Source organism: Podarcis muralis, chromosome 6 (genome assembly GCF_964188315.1).
Source record: "Podarcis muralis chromosome 6, rPodMur119.hap1.1, whole genome shotgun sequence".
Classification (NCBI taxonomy): domain Eukaryota; kingdom Metazoa; phylum Chordata; class Lepidosauria; order Squamata; family Lacertidae; genus Podarcis; species Podarcis muralis.
The window spans coordinates 14,233,362-14,247,168 of NC_135660.1; the positions used below are offsets into that span (position 1 = coordinate 14,233,362).

At 44.0% G+C, this 13,807-nt stretch overlaps 1 protein-coding gene across 1 annotated transcript in view; it reads left to right on the plus strand.

Moving 5' to 3' along the window:
* The window catches only part of SPATA16 (spermatogenesis associated 16), a 165,541-nt gene that overhangs the window by 111,289 nt on the left and 40,445 nt on the right, over positions 1-13,807 (plus strand). Inside the window, exons 6-8 of the mRNA XM_028731597.2 lie at positions 8,131-8,278; positions 8,641-8,787; positions 9,205-9,317. Of these exons, the coding sequence (XP_028587430.2) occupies positions 8,131-8,278; positions 8,641-8,787; positions 9,205-9,317 (408 nt within the window). The remainder of the gene's footprint in view (positions 1-8,130; positions 8,279-8,640; positions 8,788-9,204; positions 9,318-13,807) is intronic.

Consider the following 13,807-nt stretch of genomic DNA (forward strand, 5'->3'; position numbering starts at 1 on the left):
GGAGGGTATGGAATAGGATGCCCACAGGACTTTTTTTTTCAGCCGGAACTCACCGGAACTCAGCTCTATCGCCTCTCAGGTGGGCATCACTGCCATTCTAAGAGAATGAGGGAAGTGTTTGTGGTTAGTTCCAGCACCTCTTTTTCCAGAGAAAAATACCACTGTTTTCTTGGGAGAAATGTTGGAGGGTATCTCTTCAGCCCTTCAACCACTCCTTTATCTTTTCCTCATCCTTCCCTTTTCTTCCCTCATCCCCATATGACCTAGTAACTCCTGGCAGAGAGAGGGGAAAAAATACATGAAGAGTTGTAAGGTTTTTTTCTAGTTTTTACTTCTTTTTCTGTCACAAAAACTTTAATTTTTTTTAAAAAAAATCTGCATTTGTATTGTAAATGAATGCATTGCATGCTCACAAATAAACAAGACAGCAAAAATCTCCGCTGTTCTTTCCATTGTTGCTCCACACTAGTCTGCTGTTTGCTGAAGCAAACTGGTGAGTATCATCGGTACTAGGTAGGAGCAATGATCCATAATCATCTGGAGGAACGGGGTTTGTTGTTCCCCGTGTTACAGAGGCCCAACTGTCCTCAGCAAGGAGCTCGTCTTGCTCCCTTGACAGCAAGCAAGTTATTATTTATCTGGCTGGGTTTCCCCAGCCACCAGCACATAAAAAATTGTAAAACATTAGACATTAAAAATTTCCCGATACATGGGCACCATTGGTGAGGAATTCAAACATTGACAGCTTTTTCAATACCACTGTCTGATCTGATCACTTTGACAGCACCTCACAGGTTCTATACTGTCAAAAGCTTGAGGATTTCTGGGTGATCATAACCTTTAGAAGATAGTAACAATACCCATGCATCTGTTGATAGCTCAGTCGGTAGAGCATGACACTCTTAATCTCACGGTCATGGGTTCGAGCCTCACAATGGGCAAAATGTTCCTGCACTGCAGGGAGTTGGACTAGATAATCCTCATGGTCCCTTCCAACTTTACAATTCTATGATTCTATCATGAAGGCTGATCGCCAAAGAATTGATGCTTTTGAATTATGGTGCTGGAGGAGACTCTTGAGAGTCCCATGGACTGCAAGAAGGTCAAACCTATCCATTCTGAAGGAAATCAGCCCTGAGTGCTCACTGGAAGGACAGATCCTGAAGCTGAGGCTCCAATACTTTGGCCACCTCATGAGAAGAGAAGACTCCCTGGAAAAGACCCTGATGTTGGGAAAGATGGAGGGCACAAGGAGAAGGGGACAACAGAGGACAAGATGGTTAGATAGTGTTCTTGAAGCTACCAGCATGAGTCTGACCAAACTGCGGAAGGCAGTGGAAGATAGGAGTGCCTGGCATGTTCTGGTCCATGGGGTCACGAAGAGTCGGGCACGACTAAACAACAACAACATCATGAGAGTTAGAAACTTGCTTTGTAGAGAAGGTGCAGCACCTATGCAGCAAAGCACATACTTTACACAGGTCCTCAGGTTTCAGGGCATCTTCCTGAGGGTCTGGAGAACCACTGCCAGGCAGAGTAGATGATGCTAGGGATAGATTCAGGAGAAGTTGCTTCATACATCCCAGTGCTGGAATTCTCAGGGGTTTGGCGGATGCAGAAGAGAGATTGATGGAGTTTTTTTGCAGCGACCATCTGCAAAACCAGCATCCCTTCCTGTGGACAATCTGCTGTGAAGATTATGAACAATCTGCCGAAAACATTGCACCTACAGAAGCATAAGTCGTCCTGTATGGATAACACACATTGAGGAACACCACTTGCTCTTAAAAATGAAAACTCCCCTTGTTCCAACCCTGAAATATTTATGGACCCAGGATTTGTTATGTCCATGAAGACTTTAGCACACACACACACAGAGACATACACACACACAAATCCACGAAGATGACAAAGCAAATAGCAGCAACATACATGGAGTGGAAGAATGGGTTGTACTCTCAGCAGTGATATTTACCAGCATCTTGTCTATTGCTTTCCCGCTTTGGGAGACCTTTTATTGATGGCTTCCTCCAAAACAATCACTGTTTGCAGGTCACTCAGACTGTGGGTGTTATCAAGACTTTGCTGTCATGATTTCCTCCCTGCCTGGGAGTCAAGTCCGGTTAAACTCTACAGATGTGGATTGCAGAGACGGTGAAGTAGCATGAAAAATCCCTTCCCAGTACCCCAAAAGACTAATCAGCCAGCCCCAGTGTTCCTCTGCCCCAATGGGCACGTGGTTAACTGGGCCACCAGCCTGCCCCAGCTGAGATAAGGGAACCTGTGGACTTGTTGCTGAACTACAATTCCCATCATCCTCTGGCCATTGCCCATGTGGCTGGGAATGATGGGCGCTGAAATCCAATAAAGCCACTTCCGACCCTAGGGAGGAGGTGGGGTTGTGGGCTTCCCACCCACAACGCCTGCGCGGAGGCTGGCTCTCAGCCCCGCGCTTACAGGGGGAATCCTCTGCCACGTCATCCCATGGCCAGCCTATCGGCTGGCTCAGGGGGCGTGGCTTGCCGCTCTTAAGGCAAGCGCGGCAGAGGAGCTCCCTCTTTGCCACCAATCAGCTGGGGAATTTCCCACCCACCCTCCCTTTAAGGTTTTCCTTTGACCTTGCTATGGACTTCGGTTGGTTGCCATTAAGGGGCTTGGTAGGAATTTTTCCACTTGGCAAATTGGCACCGGCCATTTGGTTTTTTCACCTACCTGATAGCAAATCGTCACAACTTCCCTGGTTTCAGCGGTTAGGCATTGGTCGGGGTATTGTTATGTAGATGGACGGGGGGGAGGAGCGCCATCACCTCCCCCGGTTGCGAAGGGTAGTCCGATAAAGGACTCCTGGTGCGTGGCCCCGTCCGAAGCCTAGGGAGGCCAGGGCCCAAGGCACGCCCCTGAGCGGTGACCCCAGGGGAGTGCCTAGTTGATGTGCATCAGCAGGGCTCCCCCTGCTGGTGTTAACCCTTCCCGGCCTCTCAGGCATACAGCCTGAAGCCGGTTAGTTGATTAGGACCAATGCCTAGGCCAATACCGCTCATTTCCTGCAATCAATAAAGTTGTGGCCAATTTTCGCCCATTAACCTTGACTATGGTGTCTTGTGTCTTTATTTCTTCCGGTGGGAGGTGGGAACTCGCCACTCAACATCTGGGAGGAGGCAGCAGATTCCTGTTATAAATACATGCCCCCCCCCCGCCTCAGTTTTTGGTGCCTTTTTCTTTGTTTCCCTGTTCTACCCTATTTTTTCCCTTTCTAGACATAAAGCCACTTTGCTTTCTGCTTTAACCGATAGGTTCCACTGTGAAATGGTTAGCAAAGGCAGGTCACCTGCTTCTCGATTTCATTTCCAGGACGTATTGCAGAAGGGCCAACAGATCAAATTGCTGTTTTCATCCGAGGCAGCGTTCTCCCGAAAGTGAAGTGGCATAATGCGCGCCAAAGTACCTGTTTTTGTCCATTACAAAAGAGAAGACAAATACTGAATTACCTCAGCCTTCCCATTCCAGCCGAGCAGAGACAATTGTCTCGGCTTTTGGAAACATTACTCAGATTTACACATAATTTCTCAAGCAATTTTGCATCGCCCAAGAGTGACCTTGAGAGCCGAAATGCTGTCTTGTTCAGTCTGCCAGTAAAACGGCTAGCGGTAATTTCTCAGTTCCACACAGAGATTTCTCAGAGACTCATTCCAGGGTGAAAATCTTTGCCTTCCTCCTTTGCCTTTGTCAATTTGTCTCTACTAAAGGGCACTCTCTGTTAAACTGGCCTTCGGGTTAAAAAAAGTTGGTCCAATTAACATGCCATGTCGTTAGGCATTGCTGCTTAATGAAAGGCAAACATGTTTCTGAGTAACTAAGGTTGGAGAGGAAATTTGATCCTGCTTGCCTGTGAAGGCAAACCTACCTAATTTGCCCTTTGTGAAACAATATGCAAACCGAAACAAACTTCTCCAAATTTCGCAGTGCAGTTCTCCAGCCAAGAACGTGTGCAAAAGTGTGTGCCATGGGATAAACTGGACACATAAATATCTATATTAATGAAAACAGCATGTGCAAATGTGTTATATTGGAGAGATTGCTTTCAAAAATGTGTATATATTGAAGATATTAATATTGCACAGCATGAAGCAATTGGATACATAAAAGCTGGCCCATTTTGGAATAAAAATTGTCCAGACCCATTGTTCAAAGCTTTACTAACCAGAACGTCTTTAAAAACAGATAGAAAACAATCAATGACGCATCCATAAAGTTGTATAAAGTAAAGTGGTACCTCGGGTTACATACGCTTCAGGTTACACACTCCGCTAACCCAGAAATAGTGCTTCAGGATAAGAACAGAAATCGGGCCCCAGCACCGCCGCGGCAGCAGCAGGAGGCCCCATTAGCTAAAGTGGTGCTTCAGGTTAAGAATAGTTTCAGGTTAAGAATGGACCTCCGGAACAAATTAAGTACTTAACCCGAGGTACCACTGTATATGCATATTCAAGCATAGGTCCTTCTTCTTAAATATATAACATAATTATGATCAGAGAAAAAAATCAAAGCTCTGTCTTTCCCATTGCCTGCATTAGCCTGCCCCACCCCCATCCCCCTGTCAGGAGCTCATCCTACACTCGAGTAGGACCCCGGCAGAGACACCTGCCCAACTGGCATGTTCTCTCCTTCCTGGTCGTTCATTCAGGAGCTTCAAAAGCTTTCTTCTGCCTGAACATCACAGCGACTGATGCCAAGAAACATCAGCACACTTAGGGATCCGCAGAGTCTTCGCAGCTTGTGTAACAGACCTCAGCAACTCAGCATTTTGGCTAATCTACTTTATTTACATATAAACACACACAGAGCACTGCAACATGGCTCCCTCTCTCTCTAGCATCAGACAGCAAAGAGAAAAAGAACAAAGGACAGTAGTCCCACTTCACTGAACACAGTAACACAAACATCCTGTCTCCGCCACTTCCCGCTCTGTGGAGTCAAAACATACACCGTCATGTGATAGACAACAACCCCATGACTGCAATCATGGAGCAGGAATTCTAACACCCCCACCCCCCAATGCTATGCAGCTCCTGGGGATGCATCATTATCACATCCTTCTCCCACTGTGCCTGGGAACAAGAGACCAAAAGCCAACTCCCTTTCAAAACCAAGATTTGCAATGGAATACCTTAATTATGGAAGTGAGAGCTGGACCATAAAGAACGCTGATCGCCGAAGAATTGATGCTTTTGAATTATGGTGCTGGAGGAGACTCTTGAGAGTCCCATGGACCGCAAGAAGATCAAACCTCTCCATTCTGAAGGAAATCAGCCCTGAGTGCTCACTGGAAGGACAGATCCTGAAGCTGAGGCTCCAATACCTGGGCCACCTCATGAGAAGAGAAGACTCCCTGGAAAAGACTCTGATGTTGGGAAAGATGGAGGGCACAAGGAGAAGGGGACGACAGAGGACGAGATGGTTGGACAGTGTTCTTGAAGCTACCTGCATGAGTTTGACCAAACTGAGGGAGGCAGTGGAAGACAGGAGTGCCTGGCGTGCTCTGGTCCTTGGGGTTATGAAGAGTCGGACACGACTAAACGACTAAAGAACAACAAGCTTAATCGCATGAGCTAAGGTTAAACGCTCATGCAGAAGAGCAGAAAACATCAACAGTTAATCATGAACCCAGCTAAAGAGTTCTCTTCTAGCTTAGTATCCTCCAATGGAATTTTCTAGCGTTAAACCCTTAGCAATATACATAAAGGCATTCACCATTTCCAGTGTGCGATTAAACAATTATACTGAACAAAAACTGCTTACAAAAATATGTATATTATGAGAAATTCATACTAAAGTGCTGACTATTTCTTGTGAGATTAAAAAAAAATTGCAAACTGATGTGGAAATTAAATGAACTGAATTTAAGAATGGAAAAATGAGAAACTGAGAGAATCCAAAACTGATAGAGTAGCACTATTCATACATATTCTCTTTCTCTTTCTCTCTCTCTCTCTCTCTCTCTCTCTCTCTCTCGCATAACCTTTTAATTAAATTTTCAGATTTTACAAATTCTTTTAGACAATACTCAGAACAAATCTCTCATATCCATTGACTTCCCATCTAACCTTCCGTGGAATTCTTCCTTTACCATATAAAATTGCTATATTACTTATATATTCATACATTCTAAGTCTGAATACAGTCAACATGTGGAAGCAGGGTGGATAAAAATCAATTATTTTTTAAAAATAGGATTTTTTATTTAAATCAGATTTGTTTCACTTAAATTGGATTTTTAAAATGCTTTTGGAAGAAAAATCTTTCTAAATATAGTTTTCTATTTAAGTTACATTATAGTCCAAAGGCTATTCATCAGGAAATAAGGATTTGTTTTAAGTTTTTCATGTATGCTAAAACTCAGTCTAAGTTTAAAAAAACAACAACAACCGTTTAACTACATCAGTTAACAAACATGGATACATATGCTATAAAGTTATTGTTTTAGTTAAATAAATTGTTTAAATTGTTATTAAGGAAATGATTATTTTTCTCCTTCCAATAAAGTACAGCAGAAATGTGGTCCAAATATAACAGCTAACTTATTAAACCTCACAATAATTTCATGATTATCTGTCTATGTATTTCTAATAGTATAACCAAAACAGTAATTCTTGATATAACTGTAAAAACTAAATTATTATTCCAAAAATGAAACCTTCATTTGGTTGTAAATATTAAGATTATACCAGCAAGAATGAGTCTTTCTGTACAACAATCATTTAAATCAAGTCTTACTGACTAGTGATTTAAATCAATTTGGTTTGTGTTATGGTCTGCAGTTCCCACTCTGGGCCACCAGTATGCAAGTGAAGGATTGAGAGTTGCTTTCACCAATTGGGTAGTTAGTTGGAATTTGTTACTGTTACAAGTTATTGAGCATTATATCATAGAATCATAGAGTTGGAATAGACCACAAGGGCCATCGAGTCCAACCCCCTGCCAAGCAGGAAACACCATCAGAGCACTCCTGACATATGGTTGTCAAGCCTCTTCTTAAAGACCTCCAAAGAAGAAGACTCCACCACACTCCTTGGCAGCAAATTCCACTGTCGAACAGCTCTTACTGATATATAATGCAGCCAGCTTCACTGTTGCTCAGAGAGACTTGGAGCAGTGCTAACTGCGGTAATAAAGAGCTGTTGCTTAAAAGAGCTGTGTCTGTCGCCCATCTTTCCCACAATACAACAGTTTAAATCAAATCCACCCTGCGTGGAAGGATTCCTCCCAGTGGCTCCACACCAATCGAACCTTGCACACAGACCCTTTGTGCATAGAAGCTGTAGGATACGGGCGAGACATACAAAGCACATGCAGCTTGAATGCTACAAGGCTCTGCGCAGTTGGCTAGATAATGTGTCCCTGGATCAATCCCTTGTCCAGTGTGAATGCCCCTTGAAAAGAAGACAAGGAAGTTGGCAAGCAGTGTTACCCCTTGGACTGGCTGAACAAAGGCAGGCAGCTTGGGGTCAGCTGAGATTGGTGGGGCAGCGACCCAATCGCCCTCACGGACCAGTCTCCGCTGCATAACTGTTCTTCATAAATGGATTATAAATTGCTTGCCCCTTCATTATACCCTGTGTATTGTCTCTTCTATCTGAATAATCCACATTTGAAACAGCCTAAATTTAGATCAATTCTCCAAGCTTTGAACAAACTCTCCAGTGGGTGTAGATATGACCTTCAGAGAAACTAAAATTCATTTTCTTATTATCTTGGAGATAATTTGCCTAATGCCTTTATTCTTCCCATGCAAGGCGCAGACCTGCCGCAGTGAAAACTGTTTACAAATGTTCTTTTTCTACATTAAAATTGATTTTCCGAGAGCGAGATAGGCAATGCATTCTGGAACTAATTTGAATTTTTCTCTAATTAATATTCAAACCCAAAATATGTTATCTTTGCATGACTGTGCAATTATTAAGGGGGAAATATCATCCATGAAGGTAATTATTTTTCATTTTCCTCTTTCCTCTTTCCCCCCCTCCCTCTCTCCCTTCTTTAATAGCAGATCACATATTTTTTTTAAATAAACACACACAGAGAGAGAGAGAGCCTGTATCATATCTCTTTCTTTCCTTCTTCTTTTTTAAGGCTATGATTGAGGAGGCCATCACAAGAGCCGAATGTTTTTCAGTGATGTACACGCCATTTGCAGCTAAAGTAAAGGCTGAAGAGGTAGACAAGTTGAAGGAAGCTTTCACCAGAAAGCACCCCGACTATGTGGAATACATATATACAGGTGACAAGGTTGACACCCTACAACACAAGGGATGGTTCGGCCAAGATTAATTAAGGGCTTTTTACCCCATTGATTTGGATACCAATTTCCTTTAGGATATTTCTACGCTGGCTTTCAGTTTACATATTAATTTCACATTATGGGGAGGGCGGAATCGTGAATCCAAAATGGAAAACAATAAATCACACCAGAACGGAAAACATGCCATGTGCCCGCCCCCTGGGCTCTGGAAGTGCTTGTGCTATTTATTTGCGTCATTGATTTTTAGAGTTCTCTTCATATAAAGGTGGAAAAACTGAGTGGCGTTTTGAACAACCCCACAGACCACTGTGCATGTTCTGCATCCTCCTCTTATTTTTCAGACCCTCATGGACTTCACAGTTTGCCACAGACAGCCAACTGGTCTTGCCCTTCTCCCCAGTGTTATCTGCTGACCCTGGGCTTCAAAAACAAGGAAGTTGGGAAATTTCTGGAAAAGATGTCCAGCAGGAAGCTGCCGACATTTTCGGGTAACAAATGTGGATTCTCTCTCACACATACACAATTGATGATGAACGTGTATCTCCTGGTTTTGTCATTTTCGCAAGTCTTATATTGCTGTCTTTGATTGATGGATGGATGGATGGATAGATACATGACATGTTCTAAGCCAGACAAGAGAACTCGAGGAGGGCTCAGAGCAGGGCGTGGCTGGGGAAGAGCCCTGAGGGCCAGGTGGTGATGCTCAGGGGGCCAAATCCAGCCCTCAGGCCTGAGGTTCCTCAACCATGTGGTAAAATGAGACATTTGGCAACCAGCAAGTCATGACTAATCCATTTCCGGAGGCTTGGGATTAAGTTTCCACACAATAGGGAGGTATCTTTTCAATGCGATTCTGTCCACAGCTGTTAGTTCTGTTAAATAATGCTTCTTTTATGCCTCCCTAGAGCATAAAGCTCCATTCAGTCCTCTCACAAAAGAAGAAGCAAGGAGACACCTGGAGACAATTGGAAAAAGAATCTTGCCAATAATGGATTTCATCAGAGGCACCAAACTGACTGTGAGTATGATAATATTTTTAATACGGTTCCCATCCCTTACAATAAATGGTATACATTTTGCTGAAGGTGAGTAATGAGGTTTCATACTGCTATTTCAGGCATGGCTATCACCCCAAGCTTCCCATGTAGTCCTCAACAAGGACAAAACGCTAGCTAAATGTTTGCAGACAACTGCAAATCTTTGCCGCGCTGTTGTGAAAGCGCAGTATTATAATTGAGCAAATTCAGGAAATGCGGAATTATAATCCAGCAGCACTATAATTTAGCTCCTGCAGCAATTGCCTTCTTGCTTCTGCTGCTGCCGAAATGAATGAGCTGCTTGTGATGAACAGCTTTGCCATGCTGTTGCAAAAATGCAGTATTATAATTTAGAAAATTCGGAAAACACAGAATTATAATCCAGCAGCACTATAATTTAGCTCCTGCAGAACATGTGGCAACTGCCTTCTTACTTCCACAACTGCGGAAATGAACAAGCGCTCTGTTTCCAATATCCAGAAGTGATCGCCATTATTTATATTGCCAAAACTGCACCATCCTTTTGTAAGTTCAAAAACCTTAGGGTGGAAAAACCTAGGGGGGAGCCCCAGAAACAACTCAATGAGGTTCAGGGGCTACAGAATCCTGACTGGTTGTTCAGCGAATGTGGTGGGATAAATAGCAGGGCCAAGTTTTCAAAAACAAACAATGCTGATACAGTGGTACCTTTGGTTAAGAACTTCGTTCCAGAGGTCCGTTCTTAAACTGAAACTGTTCTTAACCTGAGGTACCACTTTAGCTAATGGAGCCTCCTGCTGCCGCCACACCACCGCCGCACGATTTCTGTTCTCATCCTGAAGCAAAGTTCTTAACCCGAGGTACTATTTTTGGGTTAGCGGAGCCTGTAACCTCAAGCATCTGTAACCTGAAGTGTCTGTAACTCGAGGTACCACTGTACTTAAGGTTTATATAAGGCAACAAGTTAAACAAGTCAAGAAAAAAAAATTGAGGGGGAGAGCTACTTTTATAGTAAAAAGGGTAAAGGGACCCCTGACCATTAGGTCCAGTCGTGGCCGACTCTGGGGTTGCGGCGCTCATTTCGCTTTATTGGCCAAGGGAGCCAGTGTACACCTTCCGGGTCATGTGGCCAGCATGACTAAGCCGCTTCTGGCGAACCAGAGCAGCGCATGGAAATGCCGTTTACCTTCCCACCGGAGCGGTACCTATTTATCTACTTGCACTTTGATGTGCTTTCGAACTGCTAGGTTGGCAGGAGCAGGGACTGAGCAACGGGAGCTCACCCCGTCGCGGGGATTCGAACCGCCAACCTTCTGATCGCCAAGTCCTAGGCTCTGTGTCCACCCATGTCCCTGCTTTTACCCATAAGAGTAAATAAAAAATAAACAGAGATATATAAATATAAAAATAAACAGAGATTTGAACCTCTGACCTTCTGATCTGCAAGCCCAAAAGGCTAAGTGGTTTAGACCACAGCACCACCCACTCCCTCAAGAGATACATGCATCCAGTTATACCAGGGGCAGGAAGCCTTTTCCAGCCAATGGGCCAGAGCTTAATCTCCCTGACCACTGGCGGGCCAAATTTGACAGGTAGGGAGGGTCACCCATGGGGGGGGCAATGGTGTTGGTGCTGAACTCTGAAGTCTTGATTGTTGCTCCAGGAAAGAAGCAACTGGGAAGTCACTTTGAGCTTCCAGTTGTTCCTCCGAAGTGATTGATATGATTTCAGGCCTAGGTTGGGTGAGAATGGCTTCACCAAGATGGCCTCACTGAGCAAATGCAAAGGCAGGCTACATTTGATCCATAGACTGGAGGTTCCTCCCCTCTGAGCTATGCCTATTTCTAAACTGTTGCCTCAACCAAAACAATTTTGAATCCTGCAGTTCAGCATATGGGCCCTTTGTGGTCATCTATCTATCTATCATCTATCTATCTATCTATCTATCTATCTATCTATCTATCTATCTATCTACATATCAGTTCCAACAATCATTTAACATAACTTTGCATCTTATACAGTATTTTAGACTTCTGTCAACAACCTCTGCAGATATTCCATTCTTTATCACTTGTTCTGCATTTCTTAATTCCTCTGTTACTCTTAATTGACCTTAACTAACAATTCTTTTCAAAGTCTTCCTTGCAATATTTCACAAAGTCCTCCTTACGGAACTTCTTGCAGCCCTACTAGCGTAATCTGTTTATCACAATTCCTTTTCAGATACTTCAAATATTTACTCCAGTCCTCTAAGAATCTCTGATCCCGCAGGTTTCGAATCCTTCCTGTTAATTCATCTAATTCTGCATAGTCCATTAATTTCATTTGCCACTCTTCTTTTCTCAGTAATTCTTCTTGCTTCCATTTTTGTGCCAATAATATTCTTGCTCCTGTTGTTGCATATAAAAACAATTTATAATCTTGTCTGTGGCCCTTTGTGGTCTTCTGGCTCCGTCCTTCCCACTACTTCCAGGTCCAGCTGTGTTGCAGGATCCAGGCATCGTGCTCCCTAGTCCCCCAGCCCACAGACAAATAAAGGACCACATAGACTGGTTTGGATCGAAACAGGCCACAACTTTACTGAATAGAGATGAAAGAGGTTTGGCTTGGGCATTAGGCAATCAAAATACTTCTGGCCCGCCCACCAGAAGTGAGGCGTAGGTCATTCCAGGCAGCGGGGGTTCATAAGTCTTACATCAAATACAGTGCCCCCCCCCCAGGGACCGCCGTCTGGGGGAGCGTCCTCAACCCTGGCCCTGCCTGGGCACACAGACATGACCACTCCCCCCAAAACCCTTTAACAGGATACCTCAGAGTTTGGAGGGGCAGGCGAAGACTACACCCTCCCCTTCATCCCAAACAAAGTATTGTCCCAATGCCCAACCCAGTTGTGACGATTGCTGTGAGGTAGGCAAAACCACTGGGTTAGAGCCAATTGGCTTGGTGGACAAATTCCTACCTGGCCCCATAAAACAGCGACCACCACAGCAAATTCCTTAACAGTCAGCTTGAATCCAAGGAGGGTGGTTGGGGGAACCCGGTGAGGGGGAAACAGGTAGGGCCCCAGGTGAAGGCTATTTAAACGGCCAGGGAGTGGACCCAAGGGAAGCCTTCCAGCTCCATTGGCCCTCCCTCCAGCCCAGCCTGCATCCCCATTTGCCAATCAAGGATGTAGGCTAGGATCCGGCTTCTGATAGGCAGCACGAGCTTATGCCCACTCCCCCTATCCAAACGGGACTCCAGTGACATGATTCCCTCTTCGGGGCCATGGAGAAGCCTCTGCCACCAGAAGGGGTGAGCGGACTTCCCTACCACTTTCCAGTGTCCCTGCTCTCTCTGGTGTTTCAGCCCTTTCTCTTTCATGCATCTCTTGAATTCCATCTCTTCAAATCTATGAAGAGCACTTTTCTTCAACTCAGCTCATGTACCATATTTTCACTCCTCCCCCCAGCCTTTTAGCCAATTATAAGGATAGTAAACTCCTGGTTAAGTGTCCATTTCCCCTGAACGGCCACATTCCTAGACTGAACTTTTGACCTTCTGTTCAATAGATCCCGAGTAGAACAACCACTTGTACTTTTGACCTTCCCATGAAAACGGACCCTTCTATGAGGAGAGCCCTTAAAACCCAACACAGCCGTTTTATAACAACCAAACTTTATACAATATGGTGGAATGGCTTCTTTTCTCCCTTTTGGGGGGGATATTTTGAAAATGAACTGGTTTATCAATTATTTTGAAAGAACATTGCCACTCATATGATCAGAAAAGGAACAGGACACATAACTGAAGGGAAAATCTTTTTACATAATGATGATGATGAAAAGTGAGAACCCAACCCCAAAACCTGATTATAAAGCAATCTAAAGATGGTACTACAGGACAAGAACTCCTCTGTCATTCCTGTCTGCTCTGTCTAGACGCTGATGAAATTGGACACTTCTGTTTCCTGTGGAAGTAGTCCAATTTTTTGTTTGAATTATATTTGCAGCTATTATTTATCAGCCTTAATACTTATTCCATGGAAGAATGTGCTTTATGGAACACTTTCCTTCCAGTTACCTGCTATTAGCTTTTTGAATTTCTCATGGGTTTTACAAAAAGATAGTATGGAGTGGAGGGGGGATACACTACAGTTGGAAAAAAGCAATTATTTTCTATAAGATCTCCAAAACTTCAGCTAGTTTTCTCTTTGAAAGGCAATGGTGGAGGCATCTCAGGACACAACAAGGGGGGAGAACTAATTAGCAGCCCAAATCTGCAAGCCGGTTGTGCCAAAACACATAGCAGATAGTTAAACTCTGGAATCTGAAACAACAAGATATAGCAATGTCCATCAACTTAGAAGACCTTGATGCGCAAATCCCTGGAAGATAAGGCTATCAGTGGCTTCTAGTCATGGTGATTATTTTACCTGCAGAACCAGAGGTAGTATGCCTTTGAATACCAGCACCTGGGGATCACAAATGGGAGAGTGTTACTGCACTCATGG